This window comes from Phoca vitulina, unplaced genomic scaffold, assembly GCF_004348235.1.
Source record: "Phoca vitulina isolate PV1807 unplaced genomic scaffold, GSC_HSeal_1.0 scaffold13, whole genome shotgun sequence".
NCBI lineage: Eukaryota > Metazoa > Chordata > Mammalia > Carnivora > Phocidae > Phoca > Phoca vitulina.
Genome location: NW_022589716.1, coordinates 5,729,459 through 5,751,345, shown reverse-complemented (window position 1 = coordinate 5,751,345; position 21,887 = coordinate 5,729,459). Strand labels below are relative to the sequence as shown.

The 21,887-nt window shown below is 37.4% G+C and overlaps 1 protein-coding gene across 4 annotated transcripts in view; it reads left to right on the top strand.

Annotated features, from left to right (window-relative positions):
- SETD2 (SET domain containing 2, histone lysine methyltransferase) overlaps window positions 1-21,887 on the top strand; it is a 124,193-nt gene that overhangs the window by 53,009 nt on the left and 49,297 nt on the right. For 2 of the 4 annotated variants that reach the window (XM_032412597.1, XM_032412598.1), the window contains exons 10-12: window positions 5,809-5,943; window positions 7,017-7,136; window positions 8,508-9,170. In XM_032412597.1, coding sequence (XP_032268488.1) covers window positions 5,809-5,943; window positions 7,017-7,136; window positions 8,508-9,170 — 918 coding nt within the window. Of the gene's footprint in view, window positions 1-5,808; window positions 5,944-7,016; window positions 7,137-8,507; window positions 9,171-11,808; window positions 13,380-21,887 lie in introns of those variants that run through there. The other 2 variants (XR_004300426.1, XM_032412599.1) reach the window with 2 other exon arrangements.

Genomic DNA, 21,887 nt, shown 5'->3' with positions numbered 1-21,887 from the left:
TCCATAAAAACTTCCCTTTGGCTATCTCCTGTTCTCAAAACTTACAGAATAAGCATTTTTTTTAAAAAACTGTATTATTGGTGGGGAGTATCCTTGTAATTTGATGGTTTCTTAGGCAGTGTTATACCTCCATCATACCATTATCAGAAGGCTTTCTATCTGATAAGATTCAAGAACAATCCCAAGGCACCAAAGTATAAGCATTTTTTCTTTGCTTGCTTGTGTTTATTCTGATAATGGTGTGTCGGTATCAGTATAGGCTTTGGCATTCTAGACTGAATTAGGTGTAACATGAATCCAGTCATCATGGGTTGCTCTAGGTATGAATTTGAAGTTATTCTGGAATTAGAATGCTTTGGATAAAACTTTGCCCAGATAGAGGAATGACCCAGAATGATTCTAGGTTTCTAGGAGGGTTATTTGCCCTGACTGTAATGAAGAGTTGAATTCTAGTTTAGTTTTACTTGGATTGTCTCCTACTGAAATTCCCTTCTGCATGCCTAGATTCTGAATTCTAGTCAACTATAGTTGAGAGTCTTGGGAATTCTTCTGGGTAGAGGATGCCATGGAGAGGACAAGATAGCACAGTTTAAAATGTAGTTTTGCATATTTTAACTATTAAGAATGTGTTACTAGTGCTATAGCTTGCAGCCCCCATGTCAGCCCTTGGTCGGTAAACAGTTTTCTATTTCTTGCTCTTACGATTGCATCTATATACAGTCATCTCCCTAACAAAGCTGTAAGCTCCTCCAATCGAAGGTGCTTGTCTTTTTTGGGGATGTCACAAACCAGGTAATTTTTTACCTGATGTAATTACTAGGTAACTAAATACTTAGCTAATGGAGGTATATTAAGTCCCTATTACCTGATGATATTTGTAGTTTGTAAAGTACAAACAGGAAATAGTCTGAAACTTCTCTTAGTTTCTTTTGAGTTTGTGAAACTAATGGTAACTAATTTACACAATAAAGAGGGTGAAAAGGTACCTATTTGTTTTCAACACAGAACAAGTATTAATATCCAGAATAAAAATTAATCCTACTGATTAATAAGAAAAAAGCCAAGACAAAAGAAAAATAAACAGACAACATCCAGACATTTCACTAATCCAAATAGCCAATAAATATAGAAAGATGTTCAACCTCATTAGTAATCAGGGGAGTGTCAATTAAAACTATCAGATGTCATTTACATGCTTATCAGATTGGTAAAAAGTCTGATGACTCATAAAAACAGGATCTCCTACACTGCTGGTGGGGGTGTAAATGGGTACAACCACTTTTTTTTCTTTCTTTCTTTCTTTGTCAGAGAGAGAGAGAGGGAGGGAGCGCACAAGCGGGGGGAGCGGTAGGCAGAGGGAGAAGCAGGCTCCCCATTGAGCACGGAGCCCACTGCGGATTCCATCCCAGGGCTCATGACTTGAGCCGAAGGCAGACGCTTAACTGACTGAGCCACCCAGGTGTCCCTGGGTACAATCACTTTTGAAAACACTTTGGAATTATTTACTGAAAGTGAATGGATGTGTATCTGGAGTCAGAGCAGCATTGCTTATATTAGAAAAAGTAGAAACAACTCAAATATCCATTATCACTAATATAGACAAATTATAATGTAATCCTAGACTGAAAAATTAGTCATGAAAGTGTAGGACTATGGCTGCATGCACCAGTGTGGAGGACTCTAAAATGTAAGGATGAATGAAACACGAGCATGACACAGAAGTTTTGTCCAGAAAGATAAAAAAGACAAAATTAAATTATAATATTTTATACACAGATGGTAAACCTATTTTAAAAATCAGAGAATGATTTTCTAAAAAAGTTAGGAGATGTTATCTCAAGAGCAAAGAGGAGGTATTATAACAAGGGGAGGGCACATGGAGCACTTCAGGGATGCTGGCAATGTTGTCATCCCCCGGCCCTCTTTTCACCTGCATGTTGGTTGCATGGATATTGCACACCTGTTTATTAAACTTAACTTGTTTATAAATTGTTTATATACTTTTCTTTATGTATACTGTATTTCATCAGAAAGTATTAAAAATACTGCTAGAGCCATTAAAGATAGTTCATGGCCAAAGTACTAAAATATTAAAAAAGAGTGACACCTGGGTGGCTCAGTCTGTTAAGCGTCTGCCTTTGGCTCAGGTCATGATCCCAGGGTGCTGGGATCGAGTCCCTCATCGGGCTCCTTGCTCAGGGGGGAACCTGACTCTCCCTCTCCTTCTGCCTACCACTTCCCCTGCTTGTGCTCTCTTTCTGACAAATAAATAAATAAATAAAATCTTCAAAAAAAAGGAGTAAATAATTTCTTGGACTGATTAAGTACTTAACAGAATAAATTTTTAAGTGCTATAGAATTTTGCATATATGTATAAATGTTCACTTATCAATAATTTATTAAAATATACCTTAATCATTTCTTACATTTATTTTGATTTTTTAGTTACTTCAGATCCTTTTTAGAAGGTGGTGACCCACAAATTAAAAATAAATACTTGTAGTAAATGTAAATTAATGAAAGCAATCAGTTGGTCTCCTGGCTCCCTTCCTCCCAGGTATCCTAAAAGTTATTAATCCCCCAATTCACAATTGACTGTCCACTTGAGTACCCAAAATTATGGAAGCTGTATCGTACACGGAATTGGCAGGATAACTTTTATGTCTGTCAGTACAACCATTAAGCTTATAATTGTAGTGGGAATGTTCAACCGTTGTTCACCTTCTGTATTTTGTTTGCAAAATTTTATTTTTACCTCCGTTTCTACATTTTTACTGTTTATTTCCTTAAGAGAAGAATGCTACTGTTTTTATTTACCAGTGGAGCTTTATATACTGTAGTATTTATTCAATAAATGTTTATTAAATGAGAAAGTAAGAACTCAGTTTTATCTCTTAAATGTTCAGAGTTAGAGAATCTTTTCCTGCCTAATTATGAAAAGAAAACCCCACCTCTCTTTTTTTTAAAAAAGATTTATTTTTTTGGTTGGGGGGAGACAGGACAAGCAGACTCTGCTCTGAGTGCAGAGCCCCATGTGGGGCTCAATCTCATGACCTGAGATCATGACCTAAGCTGAAATCAAGAGTCAGAGGCTTAACTGAGCTACCCAGGCACCCCAGAAAACCCTATCTCTTAGCCCAGTAGTATTTGCATCTCAAAACTCTGTCCAAAATGAGGCTGTTGCATCTGGGGGGAAAATGGAATTTTAAAGCCCTTGGTCTTTCCTATTCTAATCCTCTAGAATTTGAGACACAGGAAGTTTTACATTTAGTATATGCAGGGATAAAACATCTTTAAGGAACTTGTCTTGGATTAATATTTAACCATAAATTGGTTTTTCTGTGTATAGCCTTAATCTCTTCAAAACATAAGAAATGAGGGGCGCTTGGGTGGCTTCGGCTCAGGTCGTGATCCCAGGGCCCTGGGATTGAGCCCCATGTCAGGCTCCCTGCTCGGCGGGAAGCCTGCTTCTCCCTCTCCCACACCCCCTGCTTGTGTTCCCTCTCTCGCTAACTCTCTGTCAAATAAATAAATCTTTAAAAAAACATAAGAAATGATACTGGAAATGAAAAAGAAATGAGCCTTAAGTGTACATTTTAGAAGGAAAAAATGAGTTTACATTTCTTCAGCTTCTTGCAGGTAGCTTTTCATTTTTCTTTTTTTTGTTCCTAGAGTTATGTGAGTTTTGTGGTATAATATAAAATAAAAATGTTCAGTGCCTTGCCTAAAATTATATTGAGATGATAAAAAGCTAAGTAACAAAAAGTTTCCTTAAGATTCTTGTCTTTCAGATTTGCTTTCTTCTAATTTATTATCAGCCCATTCTGGACTTTTATCATTTTAGGCCATGTTGGTTTAATGCGGTCTTTATATCTCTTCTGCATTGGTTGCTGTCTTGTGGAGAGTTTATTCTGTTATTGCCACACTAATTATTCTCAAATTCCATTTTGATCAGATTATTCCCCTTTTTTGGATTCAGTAATAGAGCTCTCTTGCTCAGTCACATCAAATACAGGTTCTTTTACATATCACCTTCAAGATCTGATCTAACACCAGCCTTCCTTTTGGTGAGGTTTTTCTCACTTCCTTTTTTTTTTTTTGTTTTGTTTTTTTAAAGATTTTATTTATTTGAGAGAGAGAGAAAGAGAGAGAGCGAGCACATGATGGGGGGAGGGTCAGAGGGAGAAGCAGGCTCCCTGCTGAGCAGGGAGCCCGATGCGGGACTGATCCTGGGACTCCAGAATCATGACCTGAGCCGAAGGCAGACGCTTAACCAACTGAGCCACCCAGGCACCCCTTTTTCTCACTTCCTCACCACACCTTATCCGCTCCAGCCAGGCCCCACTAGGCCCTATCATAATTTTCCATTTCCCTGTGTTTGAGATTTTCCCTCTACTTCACTCCCTCCTTTATCTTACCTCTTGCTAACCCTGCTTCTGGTGACTCTCATTCTAACCACTCCCTTCCTTTGTAGTTTTTTTTTTTTTTTTTAACATTTTACAGTTAATGCTTCATTGTTTGTTTTCATATGAATTAATTTTATCTCCCCAATAGTAAGTTCTGTAAGGCATCTTTATATATTTTCTAACACAGCTGGAAACAACCATTGGTGGGTTTTTTGTTGTTGTTTCCCCATTATTTAAATGTAATATTTGAGGGCTGCTTGGGTGGCTCAGTCGGTTAAGCATCTGCCTTTGGCTCAGGTCATAATCCCAGGGTTCTGGGATCGAGCCCCACTTCGGGCTCCCTGCTCGGCAGAAAGCCTGTTTCTCCCTCTCCCACTCCCCCTGCTTGTGTTCCCTCTCCTGCTGTGTCTCTCTCTGTCAAATAAATAAATAAAATCTAAAACAAACAAATAAATGTAATATTTGAAACATCCAGAGAATAGATGTAAGTTACAAGACATAATTATAAAAGAACCACTTGTGAGCACTTCTCTCCTTCCTGCTCCCTGCTTAGCCCCTAGAGGATACCACTGTTTTGAATTTTGTGTCTTACCTCCATGCCTTTTTAAAATCAATTTTTTAGACATGCATCTATGAAAATTTTGTTTTTGAGGTTTATAAAAACAGTAATACAGCATGTAATCTTCTGGAACTTTTTTCATGTGACATTATGTTTATAAGATTGATGAATCTTGTATATGGCTGCACTTGATTCATTTTACTGTGCTATAATAATCCATCTTATGAAAATGCTACTTTATACAACCTGGCCACAGACATCTGTTAGTAGTTTTTTGCTGTTATAATGGTCATTCAGTGAGCTTGGTATAATTCTGTGAATACGTATGTCTAGAAGTTTCTCTAGGATTTATTCTTAGGTGTGCAATGCTAGGCATAGGGGGCACAAATATTTTATTTTTGAAGCCAGTGCTTTATTTTTTCTGGCATACTTTTCACCTAACATTAATTTGTTCTTTGTCTCCTTTAAGAGCAGATTTCTGTTTGTTTTGGTTCATTGCAGTGACTTTAGCACCTAGGATTATACTTGACATATAATAAGTACTTGGTAAATATTTGATGAGTGGATGAAATGCTTTTCAAATTGATCATACCAATTTCTACTTTCATCAACAGTATATAAAATTCCTTTTCATCCACATCTTTGCCTAGACTTGATATTATCAGACTTAATTTTTTCCCCTAGATTGATCTAGTAAATATGACATGATTTCTCACTGTGGGTCTAATTGTGTTTTCCTTATTACTGGCAAGGTTGAGCATCTTTTTTAGGTTGTTTGATTCTTAGATTAGTGGTGTGTTTGTTGTTGTTTTTATAACCAGATACTTTTCTTTGCTATGGCAGGTGGATGGAGAGCTAGAAGCTCTGATGGAGAATGGTGAGGGTCTCTCTGATAAAAACCAGGTGCTCAGCTTATCCCGGCTAATGGTTAGAATTGAAACTTTGGAGCAGAAACTCACCTGTCTTGAGCTTATACAGGTGAGTTCCTTGATATTAATTTATTTTTTATTTCTGAATTTGAGGTGGGGCATCTAAACTACAATCTAGAATGATGACAGGAGAAGGGATAACTCTGAGAAGAGTTACTCTTATTTTTAAAATGGTTTGTGAATTCTATATGACTTTGAAAGTTTGTAGTCTTAAAAATGGCTTAAGAGTTCAGCATCATTTAGTTTTTTAATAGATCTTGTTTGCATTCTCTCTCTAGTCAAAGAACATGGTGGGATTTTTTTGTGTAACAATTCATGAAATTTGATACAGTCCCCCCCCCCATGATTATTAGTATGCCAAGGCCATTTTTACCACAGGATCTTGAAGCAAGGAATTTTAATGGCGGTCTCATTTCCTCCAGTTTATTGAGTATGCCACAAGAAGTTGAACAGTAAAAAATGGATGATTTAAAAGAAAACTAAGAGAAAAAAGCCTTTTGAACAAGCATCTGAAAAGAAGAGAGAAATGAGGGGCGCCTGGGTGGCTCAGTTGGTTAAGTGACTGCCTTCAGCTCAGGTCATGATCCTGGAGTCCTGGGATCGAGTCCCGCATCGGGCTCCCTGCTCAGCAGGGAGTCTGCTTCTCCCTCTGACCCTCCTCCCTCTCATGCTCTCTATCATTCTCTCTCTCTGTCAATAAATAAATAAAAATCTTCAAAAAAAAAAAAAAGAAATGAAAATGATTTAGACTATTATAGTTTTAGTTTTTTCAATAAAAATGGTGAATGTAATTTGCTTCTTAGTCCTTCAGAATTGAATTTCATTGTAAATGACATATTGATATTTATATGTTTTTCTGTAAAGTCTATTTATATAAAGTCCAAGTTGACTGGATGCAATTTAGGTATCAAAAAAGATTACAATCTCTTACTTTAAAGCATTTATTATTTGTGTACACTTCTAGTTGCATTAATCACAGAGTTCCTAGGTGTCTTGTGAATATAAGCAAACTTTTTATTCCTTTCTGTGGACCCTTTTTAATGTTCTGTCTGGTATTGCCCACCCCACCCCACCCATCCCCACCCCAATACCCTGCATCCTGCTTCCCTTCCCCCATGGAAGAACACACATTCACAGTCTTGCCTGAAGTCTTTTCTGGAACGTCACGGGCTGTCTTTGTTATGGATCTGGATGGCAGAACTAGGTGATGGCCGGGAAAGTAACCAGAAGCTTCAGGAAGAGGTCAGTTCACATTGAACTTGTTTATTTCTTAAAACCACTATATAGATTGCTTAGGTTGAGTGGTAATATCAGTGATAATGAATTTAGCATTATATTTACCACTGGTATTGAATAAATATTATCATCTCAGTATCATTCCTGTAACTATAACCTTTTACATAGACCTTGCTAGTAGTGAGTTTGCTCCCTGGTTTTTCCTATAGTATCCCTATAATTGATACTGCATAGTTGGGAGTTGCAAGAGCAAGATATCATATCATAGTTAAGGGAAAGATCCAGTTTGTTGCTAAAGCCGTAGTTTCAAACAGATAAGAAACCATGTGAAACTTAAATTCTGGGGCTCTAAAAAAGTGAAGAGCCAAATTTTGGAATGGCAAGAGTAAGAATATTTTGAGGAGTCAGTAAGTGTTTTAAAGATGTAAATAAATGTTCCTTGGCAGTGTCATTAGCAGAGATGTGATACTTATACCTTCCGATGAAATAGTATTTTTAACCTAGTTTAAATGTAGTTCTATTTAATCATAGTTTCTAATATAATACCAAAGTCATTTAATAATGCACTTTAAAAACAAAAACAGGAATGAGCAAATAAGTGGTTGTCTTGCCTCTATTCTTCTCACAGGAGATTTGGCAATAAATAGAAGTTGAGGAAGACTTGGAATTTCTTCCTCCCTTCCTCCCTTCGTCCCACCACCCCTTTCCTTTTTGTAAAGATCTAGTTGACTTTAATAAATGATTCTATGATTAATGATTAAATGAATTCAGCATCCCATCTAGAAAGTTAGAGGGGAACAGCCTACCTTGGGATTTCTGTAGGACTACATTGGGGAGTACTTTGGAATAAATTCTTGGATTTCAGAGTGGAGGGGGTGGTTATTTCTGAAGAGAGTCTTTCTTTGTTAGTTGTTTATCAGAGGCTAAAAGAGGTAAGTAATAGCTGCATTTTTTGTGGGTGAAACATCATTTAAATATATGTTGTTGCATAGTTCCCAAGCCTATATTGCAGTCACTTGGAAAACTTTTCAGAAAAACATAGCCAGGATGAGGTCCACTAGTATATATATTTTAAAAATCTACACAGGTTTGAGAACTACTGGTAGAGGATATTAATCGGTCCTGTTTGATATTGTGAGCAGTTACCTGCTCCACATTTTATTCTTGCTGGTCAGTCTTTAAAAAGTTTTCCTTCCTTTCTAGAGGAAAATAATATTACGACATTTAATCCTTCTATAGTTATAGAGACTTCAGTCTTATTAAGACAGTAAAGAAAACGCACAGCTCTTTCAGAAATGATCTGAGTCCCAACCAGAGATTTGAAAAGTCAACTGTGTAAAGCGATGTGATTTTTTTTTTTTTATTGTGTTTAATCAGATTATAAAGACTTTGGAACACTTACCCATTCCTACTAAAAATATGTTGGAGGAAAGCAAAGTACTTCCAATTATTCAACGCTGGTCTCAGACCAAAACTGCCATTCCTCAGTTGAGTGAAGGAGATGGGTATTCAAGTGAGAATACGTCACGGGCTCACACACCACTCAACACACCTGATCCTTCCGCCAAGCTGAGCACAGAAGCTGACACAGACACCCCCAAGAAGCTCATGTTTCGCAGACTTAAAATTATAAGTGAAAATAGCATGGACAGTGCTATCTCTGATGCTACCAGTGAGCTGGAAGGCAAGGATGGCAAAGAGGACCTTGACCAGTTAGAAAACGTCCCTGTAGAAGAAGAGGAAGAGTTACAGTCACAGCAGCTACTCACACAACAGCTACCTGAATCTAAAGTTGAGAGTGAAATCACTGTGGAAGCCAGTAAGCTACCCACATCTGAACCAGAGGCTGACACTGAAATAGAGCCCAAAGAGGGCAATGGCACAAAACTGGAAGAAACCATTGCTGAGGAAACCCCGTCCCAAGATGAAGAGGAGGGTGTATCTGATGTGGAGAGTGAGAGGAGCCAGGAACAGCCAGATAAAACAGTAGATATAAGTGATTTGGCCACCAAGCTCCTGGATAGTTGGAAAGACCTAAAGGTAAGAAAACATTTTTGTTTATTTTAACCTGAATTACTCAGGTCTAGAGTTCCACAAATCTTAAGTTGAATTGCCTACTTTTTTAGCTATACATGTATTTGAAAAATGGAATACCATGTCTCTTACTGACAGCTGATTATAAATGTCTCAAACATCTGTTAAACCTTAGCAAGATATACAGCAGCCAAACTAATATACAGATGTCCCTTTTCTTCATTTAGAAAAGCATATCACAGCAGTGAATTCAGTTACTCAAGTGCTCTTTACATTAAAAACAAAACCAGAAATCCTTTGAGTAATAAACATATTCTATGTTTGAAAATTCTTTGTAAGATTCTAGGTAAGAAAAAAAATGTTTAAATTGATTGGAAATTAATGTATTGAATTAACTAGAAATTAAAATTAAAAAACTAATTGGAAAACCAAGGTAATTTAGCAACTTCTCATCAAAAATGATTAAACATAAATTTCTGTTCCAGTAAAACAACTTTATATGGAGCTAGTTGGTATTCAGTTCCTTTATTGTTTCTGAAATAGGCCTGCCTTTAAATGCCTATTTCTTTGGACAAAAGATGTTATCTAGAGGAAAAATAGAGAGGTCTGGAACCCTTACACTTAATACATACATAATCTCTTGTTAAAGAATTTAGCAAGATGTGTAGGGTTTGCTTTGTAGAAAACCCAGCCTAGGAGAGAGGTGTTACATTTTGATTGTAAGTGATCTGGATCTGGGATTCAGGTCTTGAGGACCCTGTGGGAACAGCTTACTTGCTAGCTTCTATTTTTCTGTTCCTCTCTTCTGCCAGAAGTGAAGCAACCAGATAAACCAGCAGTACAGGTTTATTTGCAGCAAGATGGACATATGAATCCTCTGTCCCCAATTATGACTACAAAGCTCACCCATTAGATCCTGCGATTTGACCCATGCAGAATTGGCCTTATACTGAGCAAAATGAGTAGTTGGTTGGTTGTGCACTGTGCTTACTTTTGGCATTTGTAATTTGCTGTGTTGAGACCCTTCTTTAAGTATTGTGTGGTTTCAGCTCTCATTGACCTATTTGAACTCCTATTCATGCTACTCTTTCACCACTTACAGTTTATCATTAACTCAACCTTATTAAACCTTATGAAATCCTTCCTTTTTATAAACTTTAGTAAAAGGAAGGATTCACAGTAAATCTGGTTATGATATGACATGTGAACTGCAGGAACCAAAATTGCAGTTAAACTGAAAGAGATGCTGGGACGGTCACTTGGGTGGACCTTCATTTAAGGCCTGCTTTGTGAGGGCACAGGAGTCTGGAAGAAGTCCCTCTTGTGTTCCAAGACTGCTAGTAGAGCCTCTGACATGACTGGCTTCGTAAGGAAGGTGGGAATGAAAACGTACACGAGTGGGCATAGAAAAGGCCTTACAGAGATGGTTTTATAGAGCAAGAGTGGGGGGCAGACCCAGTAGTTCACTTTTGCCTGCTAAGTCTCTGGTTGACATAATTTTTAAAAACGAGACATAATCATCATTTCTTAAAAACCTGTCTCTTAAAATCTAGAAAAAGTAAATACTTCTGTTTCTCTATATGGTAATTTTTTATTGTCATGGTAGTGGTATGAATTACTCTGTGGGATATCCTTAACTCAGTTAGCTATAACTGATCATTTAAACTCACACTCTAGAGATTTTTGAGTCCTACAAAATTATTTCTTGCCCTGCTTGTTGTCCTTCCTCCTCCTATCTGAAAGATCAAAGCAGTTGCATAGTACTATGTAGCTTGATGATCCTCTTGACTTGAGGTTTAAAATTTTATTCATACTTAAAATATATCCTTCTTAACCTTCATACTTTGGATTTATCCTGATTCTTACCATCAAGGAAGCCATTAAATAAGATTTTCCTTCTTCAGACTTCTAGTTTGCTCTGGAATCATTACCCATCTAGAATTGCAATACTGAAAGAGGTTGTCACTTGACTGAACTGTGATGTTTTGTTACACATTGGTCCTGGGGCTCTTAATTTCATCTTTCATTCTAATTAACATTTACCATGGTTCTAATTCCAAAACTGATTGTGGTTGTCCTTAAATAAAATATTTTAGCTAGCATCTAACCAGAACATTGAAATCAGAAACCCATAATATGAACATGTCTTAGATAAATACATGGACTTGATGTGATTACTATACACCCATACTATCCCGGCATTGAAAGAGTTAACTACTTCTGTCTGACTTCCACCTATGTGTTCAAGTAGACGTTGGCAGAAAAGAAAATGTCTTACTCAACCAACTTTTGTTAAGCACCTGTTGCCAAGCACTGTGTTAGTTGCTGATGTTAATTCCAAGATCATACTAAAAAGCATTGATCTAAGATTGTGGTTAGCCACTCCAAGCTTCCCTGACCTTCTGGGGCCACTGTAACATTGTTGGACATTTGTTCCACTTGGCCTTCTACAGACTGGATGGAGTGAAGAGCTGAAAGAGGTTGCTTCAGATCCTTAATCTTGATTTTGCTGTGAAGGCAGACCATAGGGATCATCAGTAAATGAGAGAGGGTGGGAGGGAAGGGAATGAAGCTTCATGAATTACTCTTTGTCCTCCCAGATCTGATGATGATCCCCCTTGTAACTTGAACCATTTCCATCTAGCTTCTCAGGGCAGCAAGGAGCTTGTTAACATCACCAGCTGACCATGTGTCTCCTTTTCTCAACTCCATTTTCAACTTCGTGCTGAAGAAAAACAAGAACCTAGCGTGCATTCTGTGAAGAAACAGGAAGATGGTTGGGAAGTTGGATGATGCATGAAAAATATAATAGGTGAAAAGAGGACAGAGGTGGTTAACTCACTGGCGCCGGCGTTATTTTGGTGCGTCCATTGCCGACAATGGATGTCGTTCTGGGAAAATCCCGACTCCTGGCGAGAAAGGATTAAGTGAGCTACTTTTTCTATACCTCTATACACAGGACTGCTGCCTTGGCTTCACAGGGCATACACATTTTGACTCCTAAAGTAGACCTCAACAAGAAACATCACCTAACACATTGCTACACATAACATGGATTCATTTTCACATGCAAATTTACCAGGCTACATTTTCAGCAGGGACATGTGCATATATTTCTGTTTGTAAAAGGAATTATTGTACATCACCCCTCATGCTGAAAATCTACCCTAGACTTCACAGGGCAAAACAGCTGGTTGTAAGTGGTGATTAATTATAATTTGGCTGGAAAAGTCTTCATTCATTTGGATCATGAGAAGAAGAGGTAAGGTTCCCATAAAATTTGGCAGTTTTCGTTTCAGTTAAACACCCAGTAGATGATGATGGCTAGTGATTCCAGAGCCTCTCGTAAATACTTAGATTACAGGATGTGCATCTCTCCTTATAAAGAGATCTGGGTAGTTATAGTTACACCCGGATTAGGTGATTTAGGGGCAACATTCTGTATATGTGATAAGTTGGACTATTCTTTTTTTTTTTTATTCATTTGACAGCACAAGCATGGGGAGCATGTCTCAGGACATTATCTTTAATTCAACAAACATTTGTCTGGAAAGTTAAGCATTAAACTCTTTGTAGAAAGTTTAAATAAAATACAGAGTTATCCAGCTGAAAAGTTTTGAGTCACTACTTGGAATTTTGGTCTGTAACAAATATTGTATGTGGAATCTGCTTTGCAACATTTCAAAATGAAATTATGTGCCCTGGATTTCTGTAATAAATTTCAAAATCCTTCATTGAGATTATTCTGTATCCATAAGGATCAGTATTATCCTTTTCTTTAAAATTCAGAATTGCCCCTAAAGAACACAGTCTTGGATACTACTGCATTGAAATTTTTTTAATAAGTATCAGACTTGGTAAAAGACAAACCTGGTCTAAAACTTACTAGTAGTCCCTTTTGTTATTACCAGATAAATCCTTTCATCTAAATCAGGGGTTGGCCACATCTGCCCCACTGCTTGTTTTTGTAAAATTTTTTGGGAACAGAGCCATACTCAATCATTTACATACTGTCTATGGCTGCTTTTGCACTGTGGGAGTTGAGTAGTTGCTTCAGAGACGGGATGGCCAACAAAGCCTGAGATATTTACTGTCTTGTCCTTTACAGAAAAAGTTTACCAATAAGTGATCTGAATGGTAAAGCTCAGAGCCTGGCTGTTTGAAACATTCTGATTTTTTTTTTTTTTTTTTAAGATTTTATTTATTTATTTGACAGAGAGAGTGAGAGAGCACACAAGAAGGGGGAGTGGCAGGCAGAGGGAGAAGGAGAAGCAGGCTCCCCGCTGAGCAGGGGCTCGATCCCAGGACCCTGGAATCATGACCTGAGCCAAAGGCAGATGCTTAACTCACTGAGCCACCCAGGTGCCCCGAAACATTCTCATTTTGAGTGAAGTCATTTTGACACTTTATTCTTTTAGATGAGCTCTTAATTCTGTTTCTCTAAAGACATAATGATCATGTTTCTATAGCTCATGAAGTTTAAAAAAAAAAAAAACAACTCTTGACTGTGTTTAGGAAAAGTTAACTTTAAATGATTTGGATGTAAGACTGAGAAATGGGAGAGGGTATATATGATAGAACTACTGGGCCAAGAGACCTTTAAGGTATATTGTTTTTCCCTCAGGACCATGATCAGGTTAGATGGAAACTTAAGGGACTTTTCGAGTATAGATAAGTAGGTGTAATATAGTCTTATATGTAACCATAATAAAAATATGTAGATCTTCCTTCTTAATATTGTTAACTTTTACTTCTGATGTAATTTCAGACTTACAGGAAAACTACAAGAATACCGTTCTGTGTATTCTGCATGTGATACACATTCTAGGGACAAATGCAGAAAAAAGTCAGCTAAAAATTCCTCTTACCCCTTCACCCAGATTCCCCAATGTTAACATTTTACTTAGTCATTTTCTTTTTTTTTTTGACTTTTAAGGAATAAGTTACAGATATGATGCCCATTGCCCCTAGATATTTTAGTGTATATTTTGTAAAAACAAAGACATTCTTCTGTATGATTACAATATATTTATCAAAACCAGCAAAATACAGTGACTTAATACTATTATCTGACCAGCAGATCTCATTCAGGTTTTGCCAGTTGTTTATATAATGTCCTCTGTGGCAAAAAAAAAAAAAAAAAAAAAAAAAATTCTGATCCAGAATCTGAGTTAAAGTGTTACATTGAGTTGTATCTCTTTAGTAGCCTTTAATCTGGAATAGTTCCTCAGTCTTTCTTTGCCTTTTATAAACTTCAAATTTTTAAAATACTTTTGAATTTTTTAGAATATTCCTCAGTTTGTGCTTGTCTGAAGTTTTCTTTTGGATTCAGGTCATACATTTTGTCAGGAATATTAAATAGTGTCCACATGATGTTGATTTGTCCCATTATTGGCATCATCAGCTTTGATCACTTGGTTAAGGTGGTGTCTCCCAGGTTTTTCCAGTGTAAAATTACTGTTTTCTCCTTATAATTAAAAAGTATCAGAGAGGAGCACCTTTGGAAGTATGTAAATATTCGGTTTTTTATCAAGTTTATTCATTAGTTTCAAGATCTGGTGAATTTGCCTGAATCGCTTACAGCTGTGATGGTTGCCAAGTGGTGATTTTTCTAACCCATCATTCCTTTTACTTATGTATGTTTTGGTTGACCTTCTTGTAAGCAAGAGCTTTCCCTGCTGCCCCATGTAATTCTGTATTCATTGATTAATATGAGTTTAGACTCATGGAGTCTTGTTTTGTGTGTGTATGTGTGTGTGTGGTTTGTTTTTATTTTTTTGCCATTTTAATTTTCTATTAAACATTCTTCCAAAAGCATTATTTTACCCTGTATCTTACTGAATTACAAGAAATCACATTAGCATTAGAAAAACTAGGAAGAAAGATAAATATGGATAATTAAACTAAACTTATACGAAGAAGGAAAATTCTAACAAAGTACTGAGAGCTTTACACATTTAATTAAATATGAGATTATAATTTGAAAAGTGTATCTCAGAGCAAACTTTATTTGTTCAGTTAATTTGGGGGGCAGGCTTGAACTCACAACCCTGAGATCAAGACCTCAGCTGAGATCAAGAGTTGGATGCTTAGCCGACTGAGCTGCCCAGGTGTCCCTGTTCATTTATTTTTAACAACAAAAATACACTGATTTTTCAAGAAGGAAACACATTTTAGAAATATTTTTATTTTAAAAATAGGCCTGCTTTCAGCTATGGATTTTTTCCCCCAAACTCCTATCAGATTTATTTTGATTTGGGAAGAAAATACTATTTGATGGCATGAAATGCAAAATTTAGAAGTTTTCTTTTAAACATCTTAATACAGGGGCGCCTGGGTGGTTTAGTCGTTAAGCGTCTGCCTTCGGCTCAGGTCATGATCCCAGGGTCCTGGGATTGAGCCCCACATCAGGCTCCCTGCTCCGCAGGAAGCCTGCTTCTCCCTCTCCCTCTCCCACTCCCCCTCCCCCTGCTTGTGTTCCCTCTCTCGCTGTGTCTCTTTCTGTCAAATAAATAAATAAAATCTTAAAAAAAACTTTTAAATGGTTCCTCATTACACTGTTCCAGTGAAATACGTTTTTCTTATGAGGCTTGCATACCATGGCATAGTCTGGTCCTTATTCATTTATGCCGTATCACCTTCAGCTGTTCTGGCCCACCAGTGGGTCTGTGCTACTAATGTTCATACACACACAAACACACATTCACTCAGGTGTGAAAACACTGTCTTTTGTTTAGATGTCTCTTCTCGTTAAAGTTTCATCCTTTCCCCAGGAAAGCCATTCCCATTCCTCTAAGAGTATTCTGCCCTTTCTGTATGCTCTCATAACATCCTTTCCAGCTATAGCACATAACGTTTCATACTTGTACAGAGTGTGAGGGCAGAGAACACTTCTGTCTTGGTCACTCAAGTCTCCCCAGGGTACTGTGAGAGCCAGGTATGTCGTTTGGCACTTCATAAATCTTTGAAGATGTGAAGAAGGTCCATCTTTTTCCATGGTATCATGCTGCTTATTGAATCTGTGGTATGTTTATTTTATTTGATAGGTGATCAGAAAACATTTGAATGAGTGTCATATAATCTTTACAAACCTATGAAGTAAGTAGTGGTGTTTTTATCCCCTGTAAATGGAAACAAACAGGCCTGTGAGGTTGTGACTTAGCTTTTAAATGACAGAGCTGAAAATTGACTCAGGTCTTCTCATTTAAATCCCATATTCTTACCGTTTCTTTTTCTATTCCAGTTAATAGTGATTTCTATATCCTTGCTAGGCGGTTCACATAATTATGTATCTTTGGTGAATACTTCAGATTTCTCTTAATCTGCTTCTGATTTAGAAACTGTAGTAAGTCCAAATTCATTCTGAAATCATAGAAACTACCATGTAGTGTTTTGTTCAAGTATCTTTTTTTTCCTTAATCCTGCAGAGATTTTCAACCTATGATCTATGATTGAAATCATATGCAAAACTGGGGTTTTGTGGGGCAAGGGTTCATAAATATGAGCAGCTTCTCAAACAGGGATATGTATATGTGTGTGTTGGGAAAGGAATGAACTGTGGTTCAAAAAGTATTTTCTAGATGATTTGGACACCAGAGGGGTTCCTACTCTTAACTGCAGTGCTGGGTTGACAACCTACCCTTTTTAAAATTTTTTTCAAGTTTTTAATTTTAACTCCAGTATTGTTAACATACAGTGTTACATTAGTTTCAGGTGTACAGTATGGTGACTCAACACTTCCATACTCAGGGCTCATCATGATAAATATACTCTTCAATCCCCATGACCTATTTCACCCAATCTCCTACCTACTTCCCTTCTGGTATCCATCAGTTTGTCCTCTGTAGTTAGGAGTCTGTTTCTTGGTTTGTTTCTCTTTCCCTTTTTTTTTTTCTCCTTTGCTCATTTGTTTTGTTTCTTAAATTCCACATATGAGTGAAATCATATGGTATTTATCTTCTCTGACTAGCTTATTTTGCTTAGCGTTATGCTCTCTAGCTCTATCCATGTTGTTGCAAATGGCAAGATTTCATTTTTTTATGGCTGAATGACATATATCTATCTATCTATCTATCTATCTTCTTTATCCATTCATCTGTTTTATCCACATCTTCTTTATCTTCTTTATCCATTCTTCTTTATCCATTCATCTATTGATGGACATTTGTGCTGCTTCCATAATTTGGCTATTGTAAATAATGCTACAATAAACATAGGGGTGATGTATCCCTTTGAACTAGTGTTTTTGTATTCTTTGGGTAATACCCAACAGTGCAATTGCTGGATTCTAGGGTAGTTTCATTTTTAACTTTCTGAGGAACGTCCATACTTTCTTCACAGTAGCTGTAACAGTTTGCATTCTTACCAACAGTGCAGGAGGGTTCCTATTTTCCCATATCCTCACCAACACTCCTTTCTTTCTTTCTTTCTTTCTTTTCTTTCTTTTCTTTCTTTTCTTTCTTTCTTTTCTTTCTTTTCTTTCTTTCTTTCTTTCTTTTTTAAAGATTTTATTTATTTGAGAGAGAGAGAGCATGAGTGGGAGGGAGAGGGAGAAGCAGACTCCCTGCTGAGCAAAGAACCCCACGTGGGGCTCGATCCCAGGAACCTGAGATCATGACCTGAGCCGAAGGCAGACCCTTAACTGACTGAGCCACCCAGGCACTCCACCAATACTCATTTCTTGTGTTTTTGATTTTAGCCATTCTGACGGGTGTGAGGTGATATCTCGTTGTGGTTTTGATTTGCATTTCCTTAATGATGAGTGATGTCTTTGGAGAAATACCTGTTCATGTATTCTGCCCATTTTTAAACTTTTTTTTAAAGATTTTATTTATTTATTTGACACAGAGAGAGAGAGCACAAGTAGGCAGAGCGGCAGGCAGAGGGAGAAGCAGGCTCCCCGCTGAGCAGAGAGCCTGACATGGGGCTTTATCCCAGGACCCTGAGCCAAAGGCAGTCGCTTAACCGGCTGAGCCACCCATTTAAAAATGCCCCTGCCCATTTTTAAACTTGATTATTTGTTTTTGTGGTGTTGAGTTGTATAAGTCCTTTTTTTTTTTTTTTTAAGATTTTATTTATTTATTTGAGAGACAGCGAGAGAGGGAACACAAGCAGGGGGGAGTGGGAGAGGGTGAAGCAGGCTTCCTGCCGAGCAGGGAGCCCAATGCGGGGCTGGATCCCAGGACCCTGGGATCATGACCGGAGCCGAAGGCAGATGCTTAATGACTGAGCCACCCAGGCGCACCAAGTTGTATAAGTTCTTAATATATTTTGGATACTAACCCTTTAATGGATATGTCATTTGCCAAGTATCTTCTTCCATTCCGTAAGTTGCCTTTTAGTTTTGTTGACTGTTTCCTTCACTGTGCAGAAGCTTTTTATTTTGATGAAGCCCCAGTAGTTTATTTTTGCTTTTGTTTCCCTTGCCTCAGGAGACATATTTAGAAAAATGCAGCTATGGCTGGTGTCAGAGAAATTACTGCCTGAGTTCTCCTCTAGGATTTTTATGGTTTCAGGTCTCACATTTAGGTCCTTAATCCATTTGGAATTTATCTTTGTGTATGGTGTAAGCCAGTGGTCCAAGTTTGAATATTTTGCATTTAGCTGTCCAGTTCTCTTGATACCATTTGTTGAAGAGGCTGTCTTTTTCCCGTAGTGTATTCATTCCTCCCTTGTCAAAGATTAATTGACATATAAACATGGGTTTATTTCTGGGATTTCTGTTCTGTTTCATTGATCTATGTGCCTATTTTTGTGCCAATACCATACTTTTTTGATTACTGCAGCCTTGTAATGTAACTTGAAATCTGGAATTGTGATACCTCCAGCTTTGTTGTTGGTTTTTTTTTTTCCCCCAAGATTGTTTTGGCTATTCAGGGTCTTCTCTGGTTCCATACAAATTTTAGGATTGTTTGTTCTAGTTCTTTGAAAAATGTTGGTGGTGTTTTGATAAGGATTGCATTAAATCTATAGATTGTTTTTGGTAGTATGGACATTTTAACAGTATTCATCCAGTCCATGAGCATGAAATATCTACTTGTTTGGATTGTCTTCAATATCTTTCATTGATGTTTTACAGTTTTCAGAGTACAGGTCTTTTACCTCCTTGGTTATTAAATTTATTCCTGGGTATTTTATTATCTTTGGTACAATTATAAATGGGATTGCTTTCTTAATTTCTCTTTCTGTTGCTTCATTATTGGTATATAAAAATGCCATGGATTTCTGTATGTTGATTTTGTGTCCTGCAACCTTACCAAATTCATTTATCATTCTAGTAGTTTTTCGGTGGAGTCTTCTGAGTTTTCTATATTATAGTACCATGTCATCTATAAATAGTGAAAGTTTTATATCTTCCTTACCAATTTGGATGCATTTTATTCCTTACTCTTGTTGGATTGTTGTGGCTAGGACTTCCAGTACTATGTTAAATAATGACCACCTACTCTTAACTGCAGCGTTGGATTGACCAGTGCAACATACTAACTTCAGTGCAATCACTTGGAGGGCTGTGGTGATTTTTAAGTTTTAGTTAGAAAAATTATTTGGAAGGTGTAAGGAAAAATCTTAGATTTGGAATTAATTTGCCTAGAAAACAGAATTCTGAAATTGAGAAACATTTAATCATCATGACCTTGATTATTCTTCAGTGATTATCAGCATGAAAACACTTATTTTTCTTTTCTTTTTTTTTTCAAGATTTTTTTTTATTTGACAGACACAGCGAGAGAGGGAACACAAGCAGGGGGAGTGGGAGAGGGAGAAGCAGGCTTCCCGCCAAGTAGGGAGCCCGATGTGGGGCTCGATCCCAGGACCCTGGGACCATGACCTGAGCTGAAGGCAGACGCTTAACGACTGAGCCACCCAGGTGCCCCCAAAACACTATTTTTCTGCACACATATTTACTATTGGGCTAGAGAGGTCTTGAAAGCAGGGACTGGTGTCCAGTGTTCACCTTGTGCTTTAGTACTTAGCATAAATCCAGCACATTTAGGTGTGTGGTGAATAAAACTGAGCATTGTTAAGATAGATTCTTTGAATTAGAGTCAAGCTGGGTAAGGCTGGAGAAGAAGGAGGGGCCGGGGGGACAAGTTTAAAGTGAACGGCAGTGACCTAGGAGGGCTTTTAAGGTATGGCACTTGCTGAAGAGCAGCATTTAGAAGTTGTTTTGAGAATGTCCAGTTCCTTAGGCCTCTCTGCCTGAGACCTCACAACCCTCAGGTGGTGGTCTTTACCATGAATACAGCCATAATGCCCAAAAAGTCTTTTGGTACTTTGTTGAGGGCTTCTTCTGAGGCACATTATCTTTTTCTCTTCTTTTCATTTTAATTTTTAAATAGGCCATTCCTGTACATGATACAAAGTTCAGTATGCACACAGTGAAATGTTTTGCTCCTACCCCTGCCCCCCGTCTTGTTTCCTGAAGGCAGACAGCACAACCAACTTCTTGTGTATCCTTCCAGAGATAATTTGTACATAGTGGATGCATGTAATTGATCTTTTTTATAAAACTGGAAGCACTATTTAGCTCCTTATTTTTTATTTAACACATTATGAAGCTTGTTTTATACCAAGTTTTAAAGAATTTAGTTTTCATACCTGTGTGATATTTTATTGTAAAGATATGCCATAATCAGTCTCCTGTTAGTCATATTAATCAGTCCCCTATTTTAATAGCCATTGTGATTGATTCCTTTCTTTAGCTTAGCATGGAACTTTTATATAAGTCATTTCGAACACATTCGCGTATACCTGTTTGGAATATACATGTTGGATAAATTACTAAAAGTAGTATATCTGAATCCTGGTCTGTGTTATCTGTAGTTAATAGGTCTTGCCAAAATTGATCTTTATAGTTATACCAATTTAACTCATCAGTAATGTATATGCATAAGGGTGCCTATTTCACTACACCCTGGCCAACACAAATATTGTCTATCTTGGTTGGACTGATAGGCAAAAATAGACTATTATTGTAGTTTTAATTTGCATGTCTCTTATGCATGAAGTATTGAGTATCTTTACATTTGTATTTCCTATTTTAAGAACTGTGACCATATGTTTTGCCCATTTGAGTGGCTGAAAACTGAAATTCAATCTTACTACCTTCCATTTCATGGGAGCCCAGTTGTCTGAAGTTAGAAGAGTATCTTCAGGGGTTTAAAAGAATAAATAAAATTATTCTCTGCTTTTTCTTCACTCTCCCTTCCTCTGCCTCTCTCATGTGTGTGATTTTATGAAATCTCCAGACACTTATGCTCTCCTCTAAATTTTCTTTGTAGTCAGATCTCAAGACCTCTGTGACCTAATGGAGATCCCTCTACTCCCACCATTCGTAATACAGTTTGTGAGGTAAAACCACAGACGCTTATGCTCTACAAGGACATGATAGGAGTTAACAATTTTTCCTTCTGTTAAAGGAAGCTAAATCCTGGTTATAGAGCCATTACCACTGAAGGTGTTTATTCCCAGGAGCTAGGGTACATAGCAGTATTTGTCCAGTAATTTTTTTTCTTTGATTGGGCCTTGGGGTGGTGTAGGGCCATAGACATTGAAGTTATATGTTGTATGTTCATTTTTTTATTTTGTTAATTGAGATAATGGATTTTTAATCTTTATTTTTCATTAATTTATTTGAGAGAGCTTGCACAAGCTGGGGGAGGGGCAGAGGGGGAGAGAGAATCCCAAGCAGACTGCCTGCTGAGCACGGAGCCCGATGCAGGG